Raw genomic sequence first — 25059 nt, forward strand, 5'->3', positions numbered from 1 at the left:
ATAATTTCATCTGCCAGTGCCTTGTGAAGACAAGTTTTGTTAACGTCCTCTGAATTAGATTTGAGACTTCTATCTATCAAAAGCTAAACCAGGAATCTTTGAACCAGTCTGAACGCCATTCCACGGCTACCTATCTTCTTAAAGATTAGCATCCAACCCTTGTGGCTCCTGAGATAACAAACTCAACAGTTTCAAAGTAAGAACTGTCTTCCATTTTCCTAATGCCATGAAGAAATTGGTGCTAGACTTCCAATATAACTTCCATCCATTCAGCCATTTTGGAAAAGATGTAATTGTCAACAAAAGTCGGAGACACCATGAAATAAATCAACCCTGCCTACAATTCTTTTCAGACTAGTGGTTTATGTAACACAAATGGAGTTTGAGAGGAAGCAAGAAGCTGACTGAGAATGTCCGTCATCTCAGGACTGCAGACTATATATACTCTATCCCTAATGACAGACTACAGTGAGTTTGATCAGTAAATCACAATGGTAGTCGGCATAATGTGATTAAACTTCACAGCTCCCAACACTGTAAGTTGTCATCCATTTTCAGCTAAAAACAAGTTAGCTCGATCACTTGAGGCACTGCTTTAGCATGTGTAGACAACTGTTGACAAAACAGTGGATTCAAGTTGGCCACGTAATAATTATTTTCAAAGCATTTTAAGTAAATTTGTATTTCTCATTCTGTGATTTGTATGTGTGTCTGTTGTTCAATGCCACAATATTCCAGCTATGTGATAGCAGCCTGGAAATAATCATGTCTGGACCATACAAGCCATGATTACAATTATTAACAAGGATCCACGTCGTCAGGTACAATGACACACTATCAACCCAGTCATCCAGTGTGACTAGCCTGAGCCTTTACCTCACCTCGCACAACCAGCACCAGACTAACGCTTAGTCTCTGAAAACATAGAATTTTGATCGAAACAAGCAACAACATTTAAATTGAGATGTGAGATTCAGAACCAGTGGAAAATCTAGACTTGCTTCACTTAGGGCTGTAGCATTACAGTAAGGGATGGGCAGAAGGGAAAATAATATGGACTGTGAGACAGGCTAGACCAAGATAGGTTGAAACTAATCCGAACCTGGAAGCCTGGTTCTGTGATTTGACACATTGTTTCGATATATTGATATTTCAATTTCAATAATAGTCCTAATGGCTGAGGCGGAGGCTGAGGCAGAGGTGGAGGCTGAGGTTCAGTGTCGTCCTGTCAGGCTACATGAACCTGGGTTCAAAGAATAAACTATGCCTATTGTACTCCACATCCTATGTACAGATATAATTCACTAGAATTTAATTGTCAAATAGCATACACAGCAGAAGAAGATACTCCTTTATGCCCATCACTAATAATCAATACGGTTGAATGATTTCAATGAATGTTATTTATGAAGAGGCTGACACGCTTCCAGGGATGAATGTGGAGCATCCCGTGTAATAAGCCAGAGCTGTGACACAGCAGTCAGTGTTCAGTGCCTTTATATAAGCATGCATGCAGTCATGAAAAGAATGGGTTGTTTTTTTCTTTGTTCATTTGTGCTTTGTCTGAAAATAAAGATGCAAGTCTTCACAAAATGTCCTACTAAAGGGGTTCCTTTGAATAAATACAATAATACCAGCTCAAATATGAATGACTCTCAGACCCTTAATTTCTACCAGTACAAATAGAATTAATTTACCACCAGTAACTGAATAGTGTAGATTATCCTAGGGAGACAAGGCTTGTGTTTGTTTGTTTGTTGTTTAACACTGCACTGTGTAATATTCCAGCTATATGACAGTTGGATGTCAATAATCAAGTCTGGGCCAGAAAATCCAGTGATTGATGTCATGAGCATTGATCCATGCATTTGGAAAATGCTAACCAAATGCATTGAACCAAGTCACCAAGCCTCAACAGCTGATTCATTTAGTCTCCTCTTCCCATAGTTGCTGAGTGAGTGAGTGAGTGAGTTGGGTTTATCGCCGCTTTTAACAGTATTCCAGTTTTATTGCGGCGTGTCAGCTTAATGTGGGAGGAAAGCCCGAAGTGATCCAGGTCTCCGACGTTTACCACTGCGGTGAAACCCACGAGCACGGGTATGGTGCTGACAAACCTAGAAACATAATTGGGGCGAACCGAGATTCAAACCCACAATCATAAGTTTTTGGCGTGCCTAAGGGATGCAACTCTGCACAGCGAATTGCTGCGCCTTAGATGACTGGGTTCCCACATGGCACTAATCAAAGATCCAGACTGGTAAAAAGGCATGTGACTGTGGACCAAGGGTAGTTAACAAGAATCTCTTCAGCAGTAGTGTGGCTGTGTAGAACCCTGGTTGGCTAAGTAGAGTATAGTTTTACGTGGCTTTTAGCAATATTACAACAATATGATGCACCCACGTGGAGAAATCAAACATGGGCCTTTGATGTAGTGCTTTAAACACTTATAAGGCTTCCCCACTGCCCCCTATTTAACTCCTCAAAGAACTAACTCTAAGACTTTGCCTGGTTGTCTTAGTGTACTTTCATACTCCGACAGCATGTATTTATCTGATCATTAGGGCTGGGACAATACACCAACTATGTGATACAATATGTATCTCGATACCTTGTTCACGATCTGATACGTATGTACTTGTAGTGAGTGAGTGAGTTTGGTTTTACGCCGCTTTTAGCAATATTCCTGCAATATCACGGCGGGGGACACCAGAAACGGGCTTCACACATTGTACCCATGTCGGGAATTGAACCTGGATCTTCAGTGTGACGAGTGAACGCTTTAACCACTAGGCTACCCGACCGCCGCACGTATCTACTTGTATGTGCTCTTATCTGCAGTGCATAAGCCATCCTTTTCATACACAGAATAGTGTATACCTGGCACACTGACGATTTACAGTGGGCAGTGTCAAGTATGGCACAATGGATGAAAATGTTTACTTTTTCTCTGCTAATTTTCACTACTAATTAGTGTTTGGTGTAACAGCCATTAAAGTATGAATCGATATTTTTTACTTAGTGTGCGACTGTGATCAATACTTGTATTGTGAAGTAAGATATCGCGATCCACTGATGCATCAGTGTATCCTCCCACCACTACTGATCATCTTTCACTTCTTCAACAAAATTTTCACCTGATAAAGCAGAAAGCTTCCTAACTGTAATGGATAAGAAATATATCAGCACCAAGATTTTCTAACACAAAATAAGTCGAAAGTATATCAATGCTTAACACATCCAATAACTCATGGATCTATTAAAGCTTTGTATATCTCTAATTTACAATGGCTACTGTAAAAACAGAAAATTATTTTTGTCATAAGGTGCGTCACAGGAATCATATCCACATCCTCGTAGCATGACTGACACATCCTCATTCAACAACACTACACTGTCTGACACAGATGCTTAGCAACAATGGGATTCCAGGTTGTACCAGGAAGGATATTCACACCTACACCAATTCTACAAATGTACATTTCTAATGTCCTGCATATGTTGTCATTTGACAGTAATTAGATCTGACAGAAGTACATAGAAACTCAAATTGATTATAATAAGGGCTGTTAACATCATGAATTCTATTTCAGGTAACATTATTAGTATGACATTATAATGTCACTATTATGAAAATATCCAAATTAAATTCAATCAGGATTGACACATCTTCCCGAGACAAGGGACTTAACTGACTGCAAAAGTCCACTTTCCACCTTTACCAAACTAGGTCGGAATTTCTGGGCTCAACCATAGTGCCACCAGAGGCTATTACGAGTTTTGTCCCTTCTATGTCCCTCCTATTGACCAATCAGATTCCACCTCCACCAGAAATTACCTGCATTTTCTTCAAACATAATGGCGGAGTTATAGTCAAGACGATCTGATCGATAATCAAGATCTATATTGTAACAAAATGGGTCTTACTTTCCCAAAGTACATCAAATCACGTGTGCACCTTGACTGAAAACATGAAAAGATTTGGAAAATATTGGCTCTCGCTTCGTTGACAGTAAACATGCTTTGCAAATCCTGCAATTGACTGAAATCTGCATGTTGATTTTCGTTTAGTGATTTAAATTGGACTATGCATACACTCATTAATCGAGCCAAAATATAACTCCATTATTCCAACCTAGTTCGGCTTCATAAAACATTGCTAGAGATGATGATTTACAATTAAATGTAATAATTTCTTCATCAGCCATGACTGTAACACAAATATAAAACGGACCAGAAAATCCAGTGACAATCCACTTTGTCGGGTACGATGACAAGCCATCAACCAAATCACAGAATCTGACCATCCGATCCATTAAGCTACCTCTAACGATTAGCATAGGTTGCCGGTAGGGCGGCAACGAATACACTATGAGGCGAATACGATTTGTATCATGAATATAGGGTAACAAATACGAATAATAATTCACGAATACAATAACAAGTCAGCAGTTGATGTATCATATGTCATATTCAGCATGTTCAGTGAGGCAACAACAACATGAATTATTTGACATGGTTTGTTTTTTTTAATATATTATTAAATATATTATTAAATTATATACTGCATTTATCCGGGTACTATAGTATCTGCTCAAATGCAACAATGACCAGTGACCACAATACTGTCAAATTAAATAGCATAAGATTGTTGTCTTATGAAGAAATCTATGCATAAAATACGTTCTTATGGGTATTTTTTTTATGTAAATGCATATGCTTGCATATTCATAAATATTTGATTCTAGTGGCCATGAATAACAAATTCAATTCATGAATGAATACGGTTCGATTCACCGAATACGCGAGTGAATCGTAACAGCCCTAGTTGCCGGTGACCAATTCTACCCTGAAATCTGACTGGGTGATTACAATACATAACAATGAGAAAAAAGAAAGATGGGAAAACAACATTTGTGTTGTTCAGAATAACCATGACCAGTTTGTGTTGTTCAGAATAACCATGACCAGTTTGTGTTGTTCAGAATAACCATGACCAGTTTGTGTTGTTCAGAATAACCATGACCAGTTTGTGTTGTTCAGAATAACCATGACCAGTTTGTGTTGTTCAGAATAACCATGACCAGTTTGTGTTGTTCAGAATAACCATGACCAGTTTGTGTTGTTCAGAATAACCATGACCAGTTTGTGTTGTTCAGAATAACCATGACCAGTTTGTGTTGTTCAGAATAACCATGACCAGTTTGTGTTGTTCAGAATAACCATGACCAGTTTGTGTTGTTCAGAATAACCATGACCAGTTTGTGTTGTTCAGAATAACCATGACCAGTTTGTGTTGTTCAGAATAACCATGACCAGTTTGTGTTGTTCAGAATAACCATGACCAGTTTGTGTTGTTCAGAATAACCATGACCAGTTTGTGTTGTTCAGAATAACCATGACCAGTTTGTGTTGTTCAGAATAACCATGACCAGTTTGTGTTGTTCAGAATAACCATGACCAGTTTGTGTTGTTCAGAATAACCATGACCAGTTTGTGTTGTTCAGAATAACCATGACCAGTTTGTGTTGTTCAGAATAACCATGACCAGTTTGTGTTGTTCAGAATAACCATGACCAGTTTGTGTTGTTCAGAAAACCATGACCAGTTTGTGTTGTTCAGAATAACCATGACCAGTTTGTGTTGCTAGCCTGGGACCTACCACTTCATGATGAGTTTATTGTACAGCGACTGATGAGTGATACCCACATCAGTGACCACAGTTCAAACAATACATTGTTTGACATATTTTGTTTGATAATTTATAACCTTCTCTCATCCTCACATCCTGCCAACGTGTAAGCTTAGTTTCTGTTTCACCTAACAAATCAACCCTCATGCTGTTGTTTCGGGTATCGAATCAAAAACTCAAACCAGATCACTACATGAAAACATTCAGGCCTCCAAGTTCAAAATTTTACAAATTGACCTAATTCAGCTTTTTTCAAAAGAATCACAAAAAAGGAAATGATTAATACCAGTTGTCAAAATAATATGTTGTTTAAGGTGAGGTACAATGAGGTGAAATGGGGTTTAACAGCACATTAAAAATAACTGCACTAATAAGGGATGTGCATGCATGTCTACAGGAACAGCTGCTGTTCCTAGCAAGTGTCAGTGTTATGGTGCTAGCCACAGTTTAACATGGATACCCAACTCTAACATATTATACAAACTCCAAGCTGACCAGTCCTTGTTTCATCCCCTTAATGCTGTGCATCAGGCTGGATAACAACAAATACCATCTGTTAACATCTTTTGGTATGATGGGGACAGGATCGAACCCTGGACCTTCCATTCTCTGGGCAAATCACCCACTACACCACAGACGCAGTTTAACTGAGGTTGTCAGCGTGACCACCCGATTTTCATTTGTGTTGGCTAACTGTGGCTGCTGTGGAATCAAGAAAACTAAATTTGGTTTAATCTGATCCAGGATTGCCTTGGCTTTTAGTAGGAAAACATTTTTTTCCACAGTCATGGCGTAGAACTAGTCCTTTTCGTAAGACATAAGGCTCAAGTTTTCCTTCACTCAAACTCTCAGCATGACATTTTGATTGCATATTAGCAATCAGACACGCATCTTCAGTGCTCTGTGCCACTATGATGAAGATAATGTCTTCATGGAAAACGATTATGAACTGCCACTGTACGTTTCACAAGGTGCCAAGAGGTGACTTGTCGCTAGACCTAAAATCAAGTCACGTTTACAGCCACTTGGTGGCCAGTCATTTGTGCTAAAACTTTTAAGATAAGATCATGACCATAAAGAGGAGTGGACATTATAACCTTTTCCATCCCGACATTTTACAAGCGACTCATGAACACTGTGTTTATTATGATGAAAGGTGAAATGGGGTTTAACATCGCTTTCAATGTTTATAGCGACATGCATGCATCTGTATGTATTTGTGGCTGCTTATACTTATATAAGTCCCGACCAGTAATTTTGCAAAGCCACTGAGACACTGTGAGGCATGGTACTCAGACACATTATACTGCCTCTCTGCTAACCAGTCTTTGTTTGATCCCCTGGGGCAGGGTAACAACAAGTGTCATCTTTTAATGTCTGTAGGTATAACGTAGCCAAGGGATCGAACCACCGACCTTCTGGTGCTTATCACAAAATAAGTCTGGACATAATTCAAGTACGAAGCAGGACTAGGGCTGAGGGCTTCTGAAGGTCACCTTGGAAATGTCACAGAGAGTCAACCGATGATGTCAGAAGGTGTTGAGAAGGTCAAGCATACACTAACTCACTGTATTAAAACTAGGATGAACAGTCAGTGAGTGAGTGAGTGAGTGAGTAACGTATTTCAGGACTGAAAACGTGATATTGATCACTGGACCATGATTCTCATCCAGAAGCAGTTGTTGTCATCTAATCTATGTACAGCTACATGAGTGCTTGATATTATGAACAACGATCCTGATCTATTTAATCACGTTGTATGACAAGCACATGCTTGTGAGGACAAATGTGAAACCTAGACATTAACTCCAAGTCATTTAGGTAATCAGTTATTTCTAGCTTGATCACAATCAATAACAGTGAGAGAATATTGTTTTAAGCTCCTTTTAGCAAAATACCAGCAAAATCATGGCACAGAAGATCATAAATGTGCTTCATGCATTGTACCAACGTGGGAATCGAACCCTGGTCTTCAGCGAACACGCGACAAGCGAACGCTTTAACCACAAGACTACTCCACCACACCATACAAAAGATGTCTTTTAGTAAGGTGTTGTTGGAATGTTTGTCTTCAAACTTGCCCTATCCAAGCTTTTCTCTACAGATTGAACAGTGCTTTTTGATATAGAAATGTCCTTTTTGACCTTCTTACAATATAAGCAACATGGTTTACCATTCAGGAGGTACAAAATGTATTTTTGTGTTGTGATTAGAAGAATTTCTTATTATACCTGACACAAAAAGGATTTTTGAAAAAAAAGGTGAAGTATATTTGTTCTGATTTTTTTCCTCCCCATCCAGAAAATATGCTTGCTTGTCTCCATTAGCTGCCAGGATTACGTGCAGCATGTACCGTCTCACATGTCGCACCGCCTCACACATCTTGCAGTCTCACACATTGGATGCTGATGCTATTCGCATGCTTGTGTGAAGGAAAATAGTTTTCTTTTGCAGAGCAATTCCTGTTTGTAGAACAGATCGTACACATCATATGTTTGAGTGCGTTGTCATCGCATACACCAGAATCCATTCCTAGTGCCTTGTAACATTACCATCACAGGTATGCATTAAAATGAGTGAGTATGGTTATAACCTGCTTTCAGCAATATTCCAGCAATATCACGGCTGGGGACACCATAAATGAGGAATCGAACCCGGGTTTTCGGCGTGAAAAGGGAAAACCTTAACCATCAGGCTACTCCAACATCCTCCATATTAAAGAGAGAACGTACACAATGTACCAATCTCATTAAAATCAGATCTTAGTTCTCGCTATCACTAAACAAAGATATGAGGACATCCCATTATGTGTCACGTCAGAACGACCTTTCATCCAACCAATCAGAGCATCGCTTACCAGATCATGAAAGTGACAGACGGAATGTGTTTTCTGATCATGCAACCTCAAAGTATTTAACAGCGGGTATTCCGACAGTTAAGGTTTTATGATTATATCCACACAATCTAAGCCATCTGTAAGCCATTCCAGAGTGTTCTTTTTATCAGTTTTAAATTTTTTAACCGAGAATACGTCAAAATATGTTTCGAAGCGTAGTTGCCAGTTTGAAACTAGTGTCGTAAAGCTCGAGAAAGCTGCCTTCTGATTGGCTAATGTCAATTTCTTGTCAGTCATTTCATTGATCGGTCAAAGTTCGCGAGAGGTCATTCTGACGTGACCTGTAATGGGATGTCCTCAGATCTTTGTTTAGCAGTAGCGAAAACTAAGATCTGATTTTAATGAGATGGAAGATGTACTAATTTAATATGAAAGGCCAGTGCTTTTAATTCAAAATAAGTTTATCAAGTATGAAATATTTATGACTACCGAGTTCATGTACACAACAGATGTAGATGATATGTAATAGGTCTGGGACACGTCCAAATTTACTACCCGGGTACCCACCCCGCTATTACCCGACCCTAACTGGGTACCCACTACAGGTCTCAACAGATGGGTACAAAATGTCCGATTGGGACTAGTTTGACCGTAGTCCTCGCAAAATGCACTTAGATACACATATAGAATGATCTGGTCAATCATACACTGAATTTGACTGAAGCTTTATCTTTATTCAAACATATGAAAGTCAGAAGGATTGTGTGCATAGTCAGAATGAAATGCGGACATTGGTGACTTGTAGTGTAACCATAGAGTTCTAGATAACTTTTGTCATTAAACAATATATCTCGTGACTAACCATAGGTCCAAGTAGTCTAGTGGGTACCAGGGTCCTGCTCAGTACCCACCCGACCTGAGTACCCAATTTACCTGTATATAATGAATATAAGTAATGAATGTATACATTTCACCTCTAATTGTGTGATAGGTTTAACACATCGTAACTGGCGATATTATTCGGGACTTAGCTAGACCGTCTGGTGGACCCAATTTTGAGCTTAGTTGAAACCTAGAAACATATGAATAAAAGGATAAAAGGAAGTAATTTACTTTGCAAGTGTATGCCTAAAAAATAATATCTATGAACGGGTTTAGGGAGAGTAGAAAAGAAAATGTAATTATACAAGAGAAATAGGGATAGTTTTGGAATAGGGACAGTCATGCTGTGGTGATGTGCCTGGGTTTGTTTTCATGGGAGGGTGTTTATGAGAGAACTGAAAAACTCCGCTGAATGATTCACCAAATGAATACAATCAAGGGGAGTTAAACGCTGGCAGAATGAGCAATAATAATGAATGTAGCCTGTAAATAATTGAGACAGAACTAGATAATCCAGTGAGTGATACTATGAGCAACGATCCACTCTGTCAGGTTTGATGACACACAAAACAATCATTATGTCACCGCTAAGGACCAGCATAGGTTGCTTTGGATCCAGAATCTCACCAAGCCAGGTGATTACAAGACCCAGAATCCCACAGGGCAAAATCGGCAAGAAGCACAGTAATTATCTTGAAGATGCCTGAAAGTCAAAACAAAAGTCACTCGTGTATTGATTAATGACCCATACTACCCTATGCACCAACAGGTACGCCACGCCACGCCACGCTAGCCACGCCACGCCACGGGTGGAACCAGGGAGGGGAGCAGGGCATCAGACCCACCCCTGTATTCTGACACCTTACAAGTCAACCTCAATCAGTTCCTCCATCAGTTATTGTTCATTTTAAGACTTGGGTAGTATGCACCCTCATTTGTCATTTTTTTAAACCAGACCAGCCAATAATGAGCAGTTGTGGTAAGTCTGCACCAGTCCAAGAAGCTACCATATGCTGCACTCCTGAAGGACCGGCAGCATTATTAGAAGTCAGCCGATCCCTGAATACCGATAGTCACTTTCTGATAGGGCTGAGGCATGCACTGAACAGGGCCTTGGTGACCAAATCTACTAAAATTTTGGTTTAGTAGGCTACTTTGCTGTTAAAGTCCATACAAGCTTAGACCAAAATCTATTGCACAGGAGCAAAGACATCGAATGAAACTGTTTAGCACCCACAGGCTGCTTGGGTTGGATACTCTGAGAGCTGAGAGTAAACATCGAGTGCTCACTGATCCATTGACCAGGTAAACAATAAGATCAATCATGTTCTAAGCACATTTGAGCTGTTATAAATTGGAAAGTGCACTATACAAATTCATAATATAACACAATAATTAGACACAAAAGTAGTTGGCAAAGACTGAGAAGACGAAACAAAGCATCTCTATGTGTAATAACAATACAGAAAGGGTTACAACACTGCAAACAAACTAAGCCGAGAGATGCCCAACCTACCGGTATCTCTGCTACAGCAACTCTAACCATCAACATCAAAGCCTGTGACAGACTCCTCCCAAGGCAGCTCCACCCGCCAAACTGACCCAAATGACCAAGTTTGCTCCGTCTCGAAGCAACATCACAGTAATACCGGAGATGCTGAGGAGTGGAGACATGCATCCTGGTCTGACATTCCGCCGAGAAGGTGGACACACCAATGTTCCATGTGGTAATGCAGAGAGGGCCAGGAGCTGATAACACAGCCAAGGAAACTTTGATAAGGGTGGATCCACAGGGACACTCCCCTGATTACTTCCGAAATCTGTCCCAAACAACAAATTTTACCTCTTGTACATGACGGAATGTTTGTACAGTTTGGGCAATTTGTATTTCATTGAACTCTCAATGCAAATAGCATTACTGTAATTACAAAGAAGTATAGACACTCCTATACCGCCACAGAGGTTTCAGCATAATCATGGACAAATTAAGCAAACTGAGTCATGAAACGGAGAAGAAGAATTAAATTTAGCCACAGCAAGTTGTTCATAATGTTAAGGGGCCTATGATGGGATCGGAAATGTCATCACCTGGTATGTTTGTTTTTTTATTGCGCTCAGCAATATTCCAGCTATATGACGGCGGTCTGTAAACAATCAAGTCTGGATCACACAATCCAGTCAATGACATCCTGAGCATCAATCCACAAAATAAGGATCTGACATACATCAACCAAGTCAACAAGCCTGACCACCTGATCCCGTTAGTCGCCTCTTATGGCAAACATGGGTTGCTGAAGACCTATTCTGACCCGGATCTTCACGGGTCACCTGGTATGTAATGAGTGAGTGACTGTTGTTTTATGCCACAGTCAGCACTATTAGAGCGGCCAAATCTGGACCAAAGAAACCAGTGGATTACAGCATGAGCAATGTTCCTTCTGTCACGGCATGATGACACAGAATGTACCATGTGACATTGTAACCAAGGTAACCATCTGATCATCATTCCGGTTTGCAAATTGGCAGCTATGTTTGGCTGCTTTGTAAACCACATGCAAAAGACACTGTAAAACTTATCGATGAAGACCAAATGTTGGATGCAAAACTGCCAATTATCTGAAGAACATAACATTTCTGGAGCAGTTTTAAAGAATAAACATGCAAGCATCGAACTACTAGTGAGAGTCACTGTCAATTGTCTAGGTCTGTTTTGGGCAATATTATTTTACAAGGTTTTGGAAAAAAATTTTAGTTAACATAGCAACGTGACAATTGAGGGCAATACTTTTGAGTAGTTTACACATGGTACAACTTCTTGTAGTTAGTGAGTGAGTGAGTGAGTGAGTGAGTGAGTTGGGTTTAAAGCTGCTTTTAACAGTATTCCAGTTATATCACAGTGTGTCAGCTTAATGTGAGAGGAAAGCCTGAAGTGATGCAGGTCTCAAACATTTACCACTTAGGTGAAACTCACAAGCACGGGTTTGGTGCTGACAAACGTAGAAACATAATCTGGGCAAACCAAATCGTGGCGCCTTAGACAACTGGGCCACCTGTGCCTCCAAACTTCTTGTAGAAATGCATATTATTAATATATGAGACATGCAAAAATGAAATAATCCACACATTTACTATGAATATACTTATCAGGTTGAAGTCATAGTCATTATTTTCATCAAACAATATCAGTGGTATGTCAAGACCAACATGATCATCAGTACCTCTGAAATAAAAGGGCAACACGGCACGGAAACCAAATTATGAAGTATAATGACGGCCATATTTAAATCAGATCTGTATTCTGTGAGCAGTTTTTAGGGACACCCTAGCTGGGATCATTCCTACAAAGTTTCAGCTTGACTTTCAGTCAGGTGAGCTAAACATATTTGAGAATGATAAGATCTGATTGGTCCACATGATCTTGATAAAATACTGTCTCACCCGCCTTGGAGAGTAATAAATTTCTCAGCGAGGGAATAAATCTTGTATACCCCGCCACGAGCACTACAGGTGCATGTGCATTTCTGTGAGACAGAATAAATCCTTTATACCCAGCTTCAAAGCAAAAAGACGCACACTTTTTCCGAGCCACTGGATGTCATGTGACATAGCGCTAGCTAACCTCAGCTCAATCGAGCAGCTGTTTTCTATCAATTTAGAATTTATTTGAATTATTTTACAATGTCATATTAAAACATGGCTTGTGCTATAAAACCTAACGCAGGATGCATAAAACCCCTTGTTCCCTTCATGACCCTGCTACAACTTATAGTATGAAGCCTTGATTCTTGTGGTTTGGAGAACTATACTTATTATACTAACAAAAATTCCAAAGAGCATGAATCAGGGTTGGACACGTTGCACAAATGTGCATCCAGTATGCACTAATGTATAGAATGGACATTGCATTCATTGTACCAAACACATGACAAGAAACATACAGGTCCTGTAATTACATAATTATCAAATCATACAGTACAGTACACTACAAAATATGATCACCTTATAGGACCCTCATATTTCGTGAAGGATCATTAAATCAAGGTAAAATTCTGAATCAATATAACAACAGACAAATAATCACTGACAATTTATATAATTAAACTCAACACTTGGTACAAAGAATCATCCCCTGCTACAATTTTGTGACACAACCATATACATATATATATATATGAATTGGCACGAAAAAATGAATATCTATGTAACTCACTTCCAAAGCTTCCCGTGCTGTTTCTATAGCCAACTTCAACACATCTGACGGTCACTGAAGTCACTGACCAATCATACTGTGACCTTGTCTACACTTGAATTAACTTCTGATACTATTTCACAGTCGTAACGTGACTATTCCACAACTGAAAGAAGGATGTTTTGTCTACGAAGTCTTGACAATCGGAACTACACAGTGCAGCTTTCAACGACACGCAGTCCAGGGTGTTGGCCTGATCAAGCATTGGGGTGATAAATAACGTTCTCTTCTAACATCCAAATTTCTTTGTTTTTATTCCATTTTCACAAAATAACACATCTCATTACAGTAAATCACACATAGATGGCACCATCTTGCAAATATAGCTTAATTACTACTGAAACACTTAAGATGTCAAATTAATCTCATATACATTTAAAGCCCAATGCCCGGCAAACACTAGCTTCCGAAACCAACGAGATCTTATGTTAATAAGGGCGTCCCCTTCATCCTTGCCTGTCTAGCGACTCACTAATCATGGGTTATCCCGAATCACAACCTCTGAGTTTACCAAGGCACGGCAGGGCAAATAAGCTTGGTGTTTCTAGGGGGTGGGGCAGGTTTGCCAAAATCCAACGTTTCCTCGTACACAAGCAACACCAGAAGTGCTTCAGCAGGAAGCCCAGATGAAATAGAGAAAGGGTGTGACTTGACAATGTTCAAAATACATGGGGATACTTTTACAATCTTATCTCTCAAAGGCATATCGTCACTGGGATGATTGCAGACTTCAGCAACCAAAACCTAAACACTGGGGAATTTGATAACAGATATGTCACATTTATCTAATTAATCCTATAATAAGTTGTGTTAACATGAAATATAGGACATATTTTGTCTCTAATAACATATATTTTCATATGGTATACATGACATATATGCATTATCACCAATAATAACTTTATTATATTTTTACAGTGGGTGGGGATAAAAAGATCTGATTCAAGAAAATTTTCATTATTATTATTGCTATGTTCCTACTTATCATAAACATTACATTCTACTCATCCAATAAATATTTTTTTATGAAAAGATATTTCTTGAATAATTCCAACTGGAGCAGATCAATTTATTTAATTTCACTCCTGTCCACACATCTTATTTTAATAATCAGTCTTTTTCATCATTATTGGATAAACATGCTAAATACCTGAAGATATAACTATTTGATCACATATACAATGTTGAAATAAAATTATAAAAATTCACAAAAAGATCTGATGAAAATAATTTGTTTTACAGTTTTTAAGCATGTTGATTTGAAGTTTGTTAATCAAATATCTTTAACATTGTTGAAATGAATGGGCTTTTTTACAAAAATACAAACTTCAGTAATATTTTGATCAAACATCACATCTCAAAAAAGACAAATGAAGTCTTTTAATCAAATATCTTGAAATGAATACTTTTTTTACAAAAATAAATGAACATCAACACGATCATGATGACCAAATATTACATCTTAAAGAAAACATGATTCAATTTATTTATTTATATTTCTGCCGAATTTAAGTTTTGGCCATTTTAAGAAATACAAACTGAACATTTGATTTGAATGCTAAGTCATGTATGTATTTGACCCCTAATTGAGGGCAGATGGGTCTGAAAGCTGTTGACAGGGGAACAGTAGGGAGTGTCCCGTCACAGCATGTCAGCAGGCTTCCATCAAGTGCAACTTCCTTGTGCCAGGTAGTCGTCAATGGGACAATGTCTCCTCTCAAACTGGTATCGATAAAATTTATTGGACCTGAAAAGAGTGATTGATTGTGGAGGATTTCTTTATACCTTTCTTACTGTCGATAAACATACTGATAAATTAGAGTAAACAAATAAACAATGTCTGTAAACTGCCCTCTGAATATTTGATGTTCAAGAATTCTCAATTGATATAACTAACATGAAGTGTAGGTGAGCCAGATATATAATAACAAAGGTGTATTGATAAGGTGGGCACGGCGATGTGTATCTAATCTGAACATGTGAGATCTCTCTGTGTGTGTTGTGATAATTTAAAGTACATCGTGTGTGGGATTGCTGAGGTGGTGTTTATGAAGAGGTTTGTGTGTGCATGGCTGCAGATGCGTGGGAATCTGTGTGTGTGTATGTGTCTGTGTGAGTGTATGTGTCTGTGTGAGTGTATGTGTCTGTGTGAGTGTATGTGTCTGTGTGACTTTTAGTGCATGTGCTGTGTGTGTATGTATGTATGTATGTATGTATGTGTCTCTGTGTGTCTGTGAACGTGTCTGTGTCTTAGTGTGTGTGTTTCTGTGAGTGTGTGCATGCGTGCGTGCGTGTATGTATGCGTGCATGTGTAAATGTGTGTTTATGCATGTCTGTGTGTTTCTGTGGGTGAGGGCTTACGTGCGCATGAATGTATGTGAGTGTGCGTGAATGTGTGTGTTTCTGTCTATGTCTGTGTGTGTCAGTTATTGGTTTAACTCCACCTGAGAGATAAACTCCACCACGTCTACATACATGTTGTCACCAATATATCTGCTGGAGGCAGCAGCAAGGACTTGACACCTCTCTTGCACACTGTTACATTCGGTCCCCACAATTACATTGCTCAAGCTCCCTGTCTACTGTTTTTGTCTCCTTTGACTGTACAAGTCAGATTAGGTTCACACAAAAAGCTCCATGATTGCCCAAGTCCTCCCACAGCCTGCTCTCACTGTCAGCCCAGTGTTTTCTGCTCATGACACAATGACCTCGCAGGCCGCCTATACACTCTACCTACATGTCTTAACACAGACACAACTGTTCTTAGTGGCAACGTCTGGATTAACAAATTCCCAGATTCATGAAATATTGTTACCATGGTTAATGAGTAATGTCCTTCTATATATATACCGGATCCAGGATTCTGCTTTTTCAAACAGAGTGAATGAGTACGGTTTTACGCCACTTCTAGCAATAGAGAAATGGATAGACTAACATTTAGTCTCTGAAATCTTAAATTACACAATATCCTTCTTGACTCTAAAAATATATAAAAATTCCCTATGCTGATTTCAGAATAGAATAGAATAGAGCTAGCTTGAACTGGCTAGACTTGCTTTTGTATGCATTTCTAGATTATCTTTTTTAATAAAATAAATATATTCCACGGCCATGGTGCAGGACTAAGAAATGGGCTTCACACCCATTTTTCAGAAATTTAGTTGTGCTGTACATCATAAAAAGGTGCATTGCAATTTACAGTGTGAGCACAAAGATAACTGGGAATTTTGTAAATCCCTACGATCTTAAACCCCAAATAACTATACCCCATTTTTATTCTGAAAGCCTATGGAAATGGTAACAGTGGTCACTTGTCCTGACATAAGTAAATTGTGAGTTCACTTGAACTACTTGTCAGAAAAATATTTTGGTCCACATGATCTTAATAAAATACTGTCTTACCCGCCTTGGAGGGTAATAAATTTCTCAGCGGGGGAATAAATCTCGTATACCCCGCCACGAGCACTATACAGGCTGCATGTGCATTTCTGTGAGACAGAATAAATCCTTTATACCCCGTTCCAATATTTTTAAGGACTAATGGAAACCTTAATTCGCTGGTCCTCAGTGTCAAATCCGTGTTTAAGCCAAATTTCACATTTGCTTCCCCATTCAGAAATGAGACTATCAATGATAAACTCTTTATCATGCACTTACACGCTCAAAGACACAATTGGCAAAATTCGCACCTTTGACCAATACGTGGTCATATTGATATTTCAATATCAACCCATAAACAATCAATATCTCTTGATGCATGTCAAAATAGCAATATTCATTAATCTTAGTATATGCACACATGTTGGGCTGTCTGCACTAGAGTCAGGTGGCACAGGAGGCCCAGTCATCTAAGGCACAGCCAACAAACCTAGGATCATAGGTTTAAATTCCAGATTCAACTTGATTATGTTTTCAGGTCTGATTCTTCATTTCACAAAAGTGGTAAACAGTGAGGACATGCATCAATAAAGCCTGTTCTCCTACATCAGGCAAACATGCTGTGATGTAAGAGATTCAAAGCAGTTTTTAACGAAAGTCACTCCCTCACTGTAGCAGGTCAAGCAAATCAGGCACAGTGTTTCCACACCCATTTATTTGTTATACAAGCGCTACACTGAGCTCTAACACCGCTGTCAACAACATTGTGTGGTATTTATATCATTGGCAATAAGTACAGCATACTCAACAGTCTCTTACAAAACACGCAACCAAAGTCATACAAATGGCATTTGAACCCTGTATAATGCATTGCAAGATACCCCGGTAGAACTGTGAACGATAAACATATGGGTTTGCCTCAGTCCTTTCTCGTGGCTATTTTGGCCTGAAAACATGTTTCTGTTCAGGTGAGCTGAAGTATCAGATTTGTTTGGACATTATAATTACAACAATTGCCTTCATATGTTCAGTATTCATGTGCAAAATTAACGCAAGAGAACAACCAGTCTCGATAATCCGACGAAGCAGATTCAATTGGGTGTAACAGGCAAAATAGCAGTGAAAGCTTTATGAATGGATCACTGAAAATCAATGTCGACACCAGGTGTTCGCAGAATGGATAAGTATGTACTGCCCGAAACGCAGATTGGCCTCAAGAGCTATTCTAAGATGAATTGTTTAATAGGCATTACTTAGAAGTTGCGTGGATCGATGCGCATGATATGAATCATTGGATTGTCTGGTCCAGAATTGATTATTTGCAGACCGCCATCATATAGCTGGAATATTGCTGAGTGTTAAACAACAAACCAGACCAAACCAAATTCTTAGAAGTTGACGGATGACAAAGCAGAGATAATTTATGGATTACTTCTTTATAAATTTACTGGAAAGGTGACGTTTCGGTGTAGATCCTTATACCGTTGTCAAGCAAGCTTTCTATGATGCTTAAACTTAAGACATTTAAACATCAAATTTCTAGAAGAAACATTATACAGTTACCTTTTAGAACAAGAGCACGTTGCCACCTGTCTGTGAGAAAGTTACCTGATGCCTAGACTCACATCTGGGGGAAAGCCACAAACTGAAGTCACTATAGTATTAGTCACTTCACACAGTTAAGTTCAGGTAGTCAAGAAACTCAGGTATTCTAAAGGTTAGAAACTGATATCATGCAATACAATGACAAGTTGATCTGTGTGAAATCTGTACATGAAAGAGGCCTTTCAAAATGTTCAAGAAGCAAATGTCCTTTACGATCTAGTACTGAAATGATGTTAACATGAGCAGGAAACCAATATCTATATATATACTCACCGACAATAGAAACTCGAATACCATACATGTTGGTTAATATATGAAGAATTACTCATATATGAGAGATATTAGATTGTTTCGATGCACAAACGACAATATTGTCATGTTGTGTGAACGCTCATGAACGCATCACATGTGATGTCATAGATTCATGACTTGAGATGCACCATTTGTCTCGTGCAGGATTAGCGGGTAAAGTTTGGAAATCACATGCAGCATATCATGATAAGAAAAAAGACACTCTGTGGTAACACTTAACTGAGTTTTAGTTTTGTCATTAATTGTGACAACATCTCTTCTAAACATACATACCTCTCCATATGTTTCTATGGTTCGCATTTCTTTTGGCTGTGAGTATATATTTCATTTTATATAAGGAAATAAAATTCTTATCTCATTATTCAAGAGAACCCATCTTCCAAACAATCAATGACTGACAATCCTATTTCTGTATGCATTACTAGCTGAGTACCTTGTTCAACTGGGTCACTAGCCAGCTGGCATGAGGCTAGTGACACACATCAAGGACTAGAGAATATATACTACTCAAAAGAAGTTTGCTATGCTGTGACTGATAAATTTTAGTAATATGGAAGAGTCAGATGTTATAAAACATGAAAACCACCAAAAAATATTATGCTGAAACTTTTCACCCAAAACAAAGTGAATCCATTCTATTAAACTGCGAGACTGACAAGACCAATTTAAAAAACATGGCAACATATTAACATAATGTCTTGTAGAACAAAAACTTCATCTGAAAATATTTTTGTTCAATATATTTGCCACCTACAGAACAGGTCTTTTCAAAACCACACCCGTAAACATCAAAAACTAGGTTGGAGAGAGAATCTGTCTGGCACATAACCGATCAGGAACCAGTCCACTGAATTCTTCCTTATCCTCATGGTAGGGTAGATGATGCTTGTGTGGAGCTTTAGCATACTGAACTCAAAATATTGCAACCATTGGCAATGCATGTCACCAGTCCTCAATGAGATGAGGACTATGTATGTTTTAGTTTCGCAAACGTAGGCCATCGAGCCTATAATTCCCAAACAATATGTTGATAAGAGATCCACCTTTATACATTCAATACATTAATATCAATATAAGCATAATAAGTTGTCAACAATTGCTATAAAGTCACATCATAGTGGGTTGAGCTGAGGACTACAGATGTTTGGGTTCACTGAGCACATGGGAGACTACAAGAGAAGATTAACCATCGCAGGCATTATCAAGGTTTCTCTGCGCATGAAATCTATAGACTGTCCCTTAGGATGTGGGATCCCCTTGCTGTCAATATTTGAAGCTTAATGGGGTGAAAACTCATACAGTTAAATGAGGTGAAAAGAGCCTCCGGTGCAATGAAATAACTTTTCACACTGGCCCATTCTTGAGTCTGTTCTCATGACATATGAATACATCTTCCTGAGGCAAGGGCTTTACCTGACTATAAAGTCCAGTTTCAAACCTTGCCAAACTAGGCTGCAATTATGGAGGGTTTTCTATATTGGACCCTCTATATTACAAAAACGATTTTAATTATCGATCAGATCATCTTGACCGGGCGCTGACATTTTGTTTGAATCAAATGCAAGTGATATGTGAGGTGGAATCTGATTGGTCAATAGGAGGGATATAGAAGGGACATAACTCGTAATAGTCCCTGGTGGCCCTACAATCAAGCCAAGAAATTCCAGCCTAGTTCGGCAAAGGTGGAAACTGGACTTTTACAGTCAGTTAACCCCCTTGACTTGGGAAGATGTATGAATAAGAGTGAGAGAGTGAGTTTGGTTTAAAACCGCTTTGAACAGTATTCTATTTATATCACGGTGTGTCAGCTCAATGTGGGGGGGAAGGCTGAAGCGATGTAGGTCTCAGACGTTCACCACTACATGTAAATCCCACAAGCACCCATGTCCCCTCGTTTGAATAAGACGTATCCTACTAGGTTAAATACATGCACTAAGTCTTAGAGGTTCACCACTTTGGTGCTGACAAACCTAGAAATATACACTGGACATCAAAATGAGATTTGGACCCATCTGAATTCAGCTGCAGACTTTGGGGTCAAGGTGCATAATAGCTAGGGGTGGCATTGTATCAGTAAAATTGTACTGACAAAGCTGTATTAATGCAATGTATGAATTGTAATACAAAATGAATAATTAATCATCACAGAAATGTTTACACATTAGATTACCATGGTAACAGTGGACGATAAGAAAGCAGAAAATTCAATTCCAACATTTGATGGATCTGCCCAGTTCATAGCTAGCATGTTAGCATTTATTAATTGCAGGTGTACATGGGTATATTTATCTATGCACATACAGAATAATGAATTGTAATATTTATCGGCATATCAATATATCAAGATATTTCTGAGAGGATGTATCGATACTCAAATTTCCAATTAATGATGCCACTAGTGTTGACTCCTGTGAATCAAAATACCTGACATTACAGTCAGAACTCACGGTGTTAAAGTGTTTATTTGTTTAAAGCCGCACTCACAATATTCAACCAATATAACAGCCATCTGTAAATAATCAAGCCTGGGCCAGACAATCCAGTGATTGACATTATGAGCATCGATCTACACAATTGGGATACAATAACATGCATCAACCAAGTCAGCAAGCCTGTTACGACAAGCATGGGTTGCTGAAGATTAATTGATTTTATTTTAGCCCAGATCTTCACGGGTCTATAACTGATGTAATGGTTGGTTGATTTGTTGTTTTATGCCGCACTCAGCAATATTCCAGCTATATGACGGCGGTCTCTAAATAATCGAGTCTGGACCAGACAATCCAGTGATTGATATTATGAGCATCGATCCACGCAATTGGGATACAATAACAGGCATCAACCAAGTCAGCAAGCCTGTTACGACAAGCATGGATTGCTGAAGATTAATTGATTTTATTTTAGCCCAGATCTTCACGGGTCTATAACTGATGTAATGGTTGGTTGATTTGTTGTTTTATGCCGCACTCAGCAATATTCCAGCTATATGACGGCGGTCTCTAAATAATCGAGTCTGGACCAGACAAACCAGTGATTGATATTATGAGCATCGATCCACGCAATTGGGATCGATGACATGCTTTAACCAAGTCAGCGAGCTTGACCACCCAATCCCTTTAGTCGACTCTTACGACAAGCATAGTCGCCTTTTACGGCAAGTACGGGGATGTAACGGACTATCTGTGGTAGCTGCATATCAACAAACACCTTGTATCTACATGTAAGTTTATCCACGAAGAACAGAGAGTCATTGATCAACTTACAGTGTTGTTGACTTGAGCATTTGGGTCAGTTCCTTCAGAGCTGAAATAGACAACAACATGGTTTATTCAAAGGGTCAATATCAGCACTGTCATCATAATACAAGTAACTTACAATGAAAAGCAACAAAACTTGTAAAAGATTTCAAGATGTTTTAGTCTTTAGACATGAATCAGGTAATTACTGATTCCTACTTGGGGGCTTTGTCATGCATATGGGTTCCCACCACTCCGTATCAATTCAAATAGGTAGTTCATTAGTACATACGTATACCTCATCAGGCTGATGACAGATATGCAATAATTACTAACAGATTTGCAAAGCGCCTTGTTTCCATGATAAAGCTGCTCCACAGTGCTAATAATATATACAGTATATACAATATATACAATATATACAATATATACAATATATACAATATATACCAGTCCCAGATTCATTCTGCGGTAAAACTACCAACTTTCTGCAGCAAGAATTACAATATTCTGAAGCGAAAACATGAACATTTCCACCCTAATAATTAATACAAACTTTTTTTTCCCTTTAGAGATTTTAATCTCTTCCAATCAGTCATTTCAGATTTATACTTTATGTAGTCATAAGAAAAACGTTCCAACGTTCAAACGTAAGAACTATTTATTTCAAATTTCATTTTATTATTATTATAGGATTCATATTTTTTATGTTTGAATTACATGTTAAATGTTTGGGCATCCTTCAAGTGCTAAATTCAATCAAAAAGCTTGAAAATAATGAAAATTAGTCTTTTGATTGATAAATAAAGGCAAATGCCTCTGTTTTTCTGCAATTCTGCAGAAAGATATATTTTCTGCAAATGTTTCTGTGATTGCAGAATTGCAGTATTTGTTTTTGACTGATATTCAACTAAATTCTACGTAATAAGCATAAATGACGCATAAATATTTGGGTTTCATATTGATGACAGGAACTATTTCCTCTACTGCATTACACGAAAGTATAAACTTTGAGACAAAACTGCACCGAGTGAGTCAGAGATGGGTCTTAACTACCCTTTGAACAGAATTTAAATTATATCCTGGCATGTCAGCTTGATGTGGGTTGAAAGGCCAAAGTGATGCAGGTGTTAGAAGTTTATCACTCTTATGAAAGTATGGTGCTGACAAAGCATATTTAGGTTGAATCTGGCGTTGGAAGCCACAATCCTAAGATTCACACATGCTTGAGTGATGCGACCTCTGTCCAGCCAAGCAAGGTGAATTAGATTATGGATTAATGCAAGCCCTAAACAATGTATAGAATCCTTTTTATGTCATCTCCACAAAATAATACATATATACAAAAAGTAGAGCCTAACTACCAAACTCCTCACTGACCAAATTTCATTAAATTTTAAAACAAAACTAGCTTTCAGTATGATCAGTGTGATTACTATTTGTCTTTCTCTACCACTAGAGGCACTCTCATCAGCCGAGAGTTCAAATGGGATGGAGGGGTGGGGGGATGTTGCATATTTTGCTGCGCCACACCCATTTCATTTTATGCAACATATTGTAAATGTAAGAGCAGAGCACAACATGTACCATGATGCATATTTATCTCACTGTCACTGTATTTCAACTGGGCCAGTCAGACTCAGGAGTCTACCTTTTAGAAATTGAAATCCAAAAGTAATTAAAAATATATTTTTTTTAAACATCCATTATAATCAACTTTGATTTAACATTTAGCCTTAAGCTTCTCTGCGTATTTATCAACATACACAAGTATGCATAACACGAAATGAATTAGGTCTTGCCGTATACATGAATTCAAACAGTATGTGACAAAGTGCACATGTATAAACATGATAAAGATAGAAATAGATACATGTAAAGTCAAATAAATGTGTGTCAAAAGCTTTCGAAACTGAAAACCTATTCACAGTTGCCATAAAACAGTGATTTTAGTCAGTGAGCTGGGTTTTACGACACTTAGTCAATTTTGAACGGTCAGTGCTCGATTTAACAACATAAAACATGCACCAGTGCAACCTAATATATTGAAAATCTAAAAACTTATTATTTATCTCTGCATGCACTAGCGCATGTCATAATTGTACCAATTTATCACTGACTTCCTAAGAAAGTATTCTACACAACATCAATCTTTGAACTCATTACACAATATTTACCATACTACATCACTATTCCCAACGTTATGTGTAATTTCAATTCATTTGACATATATAAATGGGCTTGACGTCATTAAATGTATCTTATCAGGTCAATCTTATGATAATGACAAGAAAGCAAGCTCATTTTCGGGATATAGAAGTGATTCCATTCAAAGCAATATTGTCCATGAACTTTTCAAAATATTCACGACAACTCACTCACGAATATTTTCCAAATTATAAACATCTATTGTTAAAAGGTTTCGTTAAGAGTGCAACCAGGTTTAGTCTGGTGCCACAAGGTTGTGATATCAACATGCACCAGTGCAAGCTATATCCAGTTCTTTAAATCAATTGCTGACAGCATTTCACTTGCATAAAACCCCGAGTCAGCTTAATGTGGGGGAAAAGCCAAAAGTGATGCAGATGCTAGACATTCACAACTTTGCTGGCACTCACAAGAATGGGCATGGTGTTGATAACCAAGGATAATCATCAGAGTGAACATGGGATTCAAACCCATAATCACCGGATCCTGGCACACCTAGGGGCAAAAGGGATGTCAGGGATGTCGGCATGTCTTGACCAGGCTTGATGAGCCTCTACGACAGCTGGAATAGTGCTTACTACAGCATTCAATAACATGATTTACACACTCACTCACCATACATTCCCATGTATATATACTATTAGAAATATAAGGACCACCCGAT

General features: G+C 38.4%; 1 protein-coding gene across 1 annotated transcript in view; it reads right to left on the reverse strand.

Moving 5' to 3' along the window:
• Nucleotides 1-25059, reverse strand: part of LOC124141900 (zinc finger protein mnm-2-like) — a 69102-nt gene that overhangs the window by 39221 nt on the left and 4822 nt on the right. The window contains exon 3 of the mRNA XM_046510093.2: nucleotides 22215-22254. Within this exon, the coding sequence (XP_046366049.1) occupies nucleotides 22215-22254 (40 nt within the window). The remainder of the gene's footprint in view (nucleotides 1-22214; nucleotides 22255-25059) is intronic.

The sequence above is a fragment of the Haliotis rufescens genome, unplaced genomic scaffold (genome assembly GCF_023055435.1).
Source record: "Haliotis rufescens isolate VD_foot unplaced genomic scaffold, xgHalRufe1.0.p SCAF_7, whole genome shotgun sequence".
Taxonomy (NCBI): Eukaryota; Metazoa; Mollusca; class Gastropoda; order Lepetellida; family Haliotidae; genus Haliotis; species Haliotis rufescens.